General features: G+C 33.1%; 1 protein-coding gene across 3 annotated transcripts in view; it reads right to left on the reverse strand.

Annotated features, from left to right (window-relative positions):
• Nucleotides 1-356: 356 nt before the first annotated feature.
• MINPP1 (multiple inositol-polyphosphate phosphatase 1) overlaps nt 357-4,831 on the reverse strand; it is a 52,499-nt gene continuing 48,024 nt past the window's right edge. The window contains exon 5 of one of the 3 annotated variants that reach the window (XM_003409252.4): nt 357-4,825. In XM_003409252.4, the coding sequence (XP_003409300.1) occupies nt 4,429-4,825 (397 nt within the window). In that variant the 3' untranslated portion in view covers nt 357-4,428. The remainder of the gene's footprint in view (nt 4,826-4,831) is intronic. The other 2 variants (XM_023546952.2, XM_003409253.3) reach the window with 2 other exon arrangements.

Here is a 4,831-nt window from a genome sequence, read left to right on the forward strand (position 1 = left end):
GGCCTCTGTACTTTAGGCAATTTCTGTAAACCTAAAATCACTCTAAAAAGTAAGTATATTTAAAAAATAAGCCAACCTTCCTCCCAAGTTGCTATGTATGAAGCTCAAGCTACAAATCCTTTAACTGGAAGAATACACAATCTTTTTTCTTGCTGTGGAATTTCCTCAATAATTTTATTATTATACACATATACACGAAAACATAGTTGAATAGACTGTGTGAGGATGCACTATGCAATACTTAAGAGTTGAGTGAGCTGCCAGGTGGGTAGAAGGAAACAAGTGAGAGAAAAAGAGTGGTTAGGAGAGAACATGTGACTTCCAAAGTAACTTCCAAAGTAGATATAAGCAAGTAATATAGTAATGCAGATATTTATTTTCAGCTCATATTGGGCAAAACACAGTCCAAATTCCAAGTATCATTAATGAACCACATGAAATACCACCTCTGAGAAATGTGTTCCAAAAGTTTACATTCATATATTCTGGTTTGGTTGCATCTAAATTCCAAAAATTTAAGGGCATGCATCAGTTTTGCTGTTAACAAAAGGAAAGCACTCAAATAAATATATCAGGAAGGTTGATTATGCCTAGAAAAAATGAAGCACTTTTTTTTTAAAACAAGTTTAGTTTTCCTTTCAGTGTTAAAATATACAAAAACAGTATCAAGTAACTGTGGGACAGTAGAAACTTCAAAATAGCAACATGACCATAAAAGCACTAAGTACAATGCACTGCACACATTAAGTTGTAAATTAGACAGAAAAATGGCTAATGTCCACAGGCTATTTATTAATTGATCAAAATGTCAGGATCGACAATGATTAAATTTTGGCTTAAGTGAGTTATTTGGTCAACTATTCTGTATAAACTCTTGTTAGCCAAAGATTATTTTTTGATGTTCAACTTTCCATATATACTATCCTAGATAAGACATTTAGTTTTCATCACAAAATTCTTAGTTTCAGGCATTTCCTAAAAGAGAATAATGGCATCAGAATATTACCACAACCACACCAGAATAACATCACAACTTCCACAACACTAGCAAAAATGGACCACACTTACCCTCCATCTTCAAATATTCTACATACCAATAACTATAAAGATGATGATACGGTCTTACCTAACATTATAATTAAATAAACAATTCCCATTAAACTTTCATAATCTTTTGTATTTTATAAAGTATTCAAAGAATCAAATACTATTCAGTTAATGTGTCAGAACCTAAGTTTAAATACATACGATCAAAGGAAATTTTAAAATAGCCCCCACTTGAATAAAAGAAAGGGGTTCATTCATCTTTATATGCCTATAGGCCAAGTCCGACATCTGCACATAAAAGTACTCAACAGGTATGGATGAATTGAAGGTATAAATGTGCAACAAATGATCAGGATCGAGAAAAGTTTTGAAAACAAAAATAGCAGCTAAAATCAATCACTCATTTAAGAATGATAAAGCACAGTATAAAATCCTTTTATACAAAATTTTAAAACTCACACAATACTGCAGTAAAACCTGCAAAAGCCAGAACCTGTGTAAGGCAGAACCCTGTCAGAGAAGGAAAACTCAAAACACTTTTCACTAACACAGAACGATAGAAAAGTGGTAAGATTGCACCTTGTCAAAGGCAGAAAACTTGAGAGACCCGGAAAAACAAGGCAGTCCCGTCTAGTTCTAGCTTTCACAGTGTAAGATTCCAGATGGCAGCACGCACTGAAGAGCAAATACTGAATTTTATGTTGGTGGTTACCTCTGGGCAACAAGTAGGGAGGTATACAAAATACGAGCAGAGAGGTACAAAAAAGTCCTCAATTGTTCTTAGTTGGATTTAAAACAAATGTGACAATGTTAATTTTGAAAAAACAGGATGATGGGTATGGGGGCTCATTATTCTCTTGTTTGCATATTTGCAACTTAAAAAAGGAAAAGAAATGGCACATTTTTGAGAGCATTAGAATGTTGCAGGAACAATCAGCTATGTACTGATGATTCAAGAGCATTTACCAGTTATTTATCTATTTTTTTTATGTAGGTCATTTGAAGATCAATGATCTGTGCTATGCATCTTCTTTTATAATTTCAATATATATTTATTTATGATACTTTCTTAAGATTTTTAGTAAAATAAATTTCCATTTTTTTTTAAAAAAGTGAAAACTAAATCATGAAGCATTTTAAGAAAACTGTAATGATTCCATTTATTTGATCTGATTTACAACTGAGTGCAATTTTCTTCCCAGTTGTATTTAATTCCATGACTCATCATCCTCTAATCTGAAAGGGAACCCTAAATGGCATGTGTTGTTCTAGCCCAATGTTTCCCAAAGTATATTCTGGTTTGTAATAGTCACAGGAGCTGCTTCTTGGAAAAGAATTCTCAGGTCAAACAAGAGAGGAACATGCTCCCTTACAGAGTCACAGTGCACACCAGCATGTTAAAAGCCTGAAACATTCCATAGTAAAGATAACCCCAAGGTTCCCAAGGTCATTTGATCACAGGATCATTTCTGTGTAATATCTATAATATTTTCTATCTAGAATTGGTGTTCAGGGAAGAATATATTAATTAAGCGATATCATGTATATTTCTCAATACTCACCATTCTGGTACAGTTTCTGAAAATGCCATATTGAAATAATTCATCTCTTCAAAGCACATATACCATATTTACAGCCTCCAAATGTTGGCTTGTCTCTTTTACTTATAGATCAGTGCTTTTTTTTTTTTTACCTTAGAAAATACAGAAAATCTATTGAAAAGGTAGCGGCAAGGTAATGTAACCCAACAGTTACTATGAACTAATTTTAAAGGTGTCCCTAGCTATATTTTGCAGAAGTAAAAGCAACAAGGTTTTCTTACTGATAAAGAACGCATTTTAAAATTTTTATCCCCTAAATTAGTGTATGATAAAGTCACTGGAATGAAAAATTCAATTAATTAAGCATTAACTAGAAAACATTTTGCTTTGATTGTTGGTGCTAAAAAGATTTTTTTTTTTTTTCTATCTGTAAAACCTAAGACTGTACTGAAAGTGTCCTAGTTCAAGTCATAAACAACGATCTTTAGTTTGTGCTTGTTTTCCTGTGGCCTGTCCCCTCAAAAGTAAACTACTGAAAAATTAACGCAACGGATTCCAGCTAATTAAGATTTTATTGCATATTGTTCTGTAAGAGAAACCATATATTTTCAACAAAAATCCTAAATCTCCCTTTGAAATATTTAATCTTTTTTTTTTTTAAACCACTGCCATAAAGTGAAGACAAACTGAAATACATTAAAAATAATTAATTTACTTGAGGAAATTTCTTAGAAGAAAATTACCTTATATTGCCTGACTGATTCAAAACTCCTTGAAATTCCAAGCTTTTACAATTAATTATTACTTGTATATGAACACAGAGAACATAAAAGACCTGGCAGTAAAGTCACAAAAATTGTACTTATTATTATAGTAAATACCTTCTTGGCATTTGACATAACTTAGAACTATTTTTTGAAATGGGTTCAAATCTGTTAAGCCAGCCAAGATGAAGTCTTTATTAAAAAAAAAAAAGAAATCTGACAATCAAAAGATACATTTCATATAATAGCAAAATAGAAAAATAGAAGCCAAGTGACAGAATGAAAAAAAGCTAAGTAATGAATTTAAGAAACTTTTGATTCTATCCCTCTGACCTGTTGCTAATGGTCCTTTTTGTCCTTTTACTGTTACATATGTAAAACAGGTATGATAATAACGGTAGTCTTGCAGGACTTAGTAGGAGTTTAAAAGGAATTATTAAAAAAAGTATACAAATACTTATATAAATACTTTTGTTTTGCTTCAGTGAAGGTGTCCTTATAAATCGGATTATAGTTATTTCTTAATATTGTTTCAAACTCTCAACTAGAGAGGATGTCAGTTGTTTTCCAAAGTCATAACCCCAGTTTATCACAATATTTTTGATTAAGAAAGACAATTAATACTAGAGCTGCCCTACCTGAGGAAAAAAAAAAGAACTGTAGCACAATTGGTAAAGGTCCCAGGCTGAGTTCAGTCAAGCTATGGACAGTCCAGTTGACCTTATATTTTGTTACTCCAAAATTTTCAAGTATTGTTTTGAAATCATACTCTATCTCAGTGAGATTTCCTAGAGAAATAGGAAGAATTTCATTTCTGTAAACACGTACAGGGTCAGCTGTTTCTTCAAATGGATTTTTTTCCTCTGTCCTGTTCCCCTTGTGAGAGCTGTTCCAGGGAAAAATCATTTCTTATACATCCACATCTGGACCCAAAAAGAAACTCAACCCTTTTCTGTGAAAAGACAGAAATACTCAAGTAATACGAAAGCTTTCTGTAATCAAGGATTGCCCAGCTATTCCAAGCATGTAATCATTCCCTACAGATTCGTGGTGAATTTAAAATGTTCCCTAGTTACTCATAGCTCATCAGATGTGCTGTTCACCTTTGGTAATTCACATTCATTACTGGCATGACAACTCCGAAGTATGTCCTTATAATGGTTCTTCAGATCCTCATACAAAGAAACGGTTTCTTGTGAGTAAGCAAAGGGTAACACCTTTTCATTCAATAACATCTGCACTTGGAATTCTTCCTTAGCAGTCTTAGCATTTTCACAATGGTAAAGCAGAAATATCAGGTTCGAGGCATAGGGTACAATATGACCACTTCGGAACTTCCGATGTACTTGTTCCTTGTAATTGTAAGCAGTTAGGGGCTCCTTGTCTTTGAAGTAGCCCATAAGAGAAAGCAGTGGAAGAAGGGTCTCTGCATGACCAAACTGGAGGATGACTGGAGAAGAAATTGGCTGAGACCTGAAA

This window comes from Loxodonta africana, chromosome 16 (assembly GCF_030014295.1).
Source record: "Loxodonta africana isolate mLoxAfr1 chromosome 16, mLoxAfr1.hap2, whole genome shotgun sequence".
In the NCBI taxonomy this organism is placed as follows: Eukaryota; Metazoa; Chordata; class Mammalia; order Proboscidea; family Elephantidae; genus Loxodonta; species Loxodonta africana.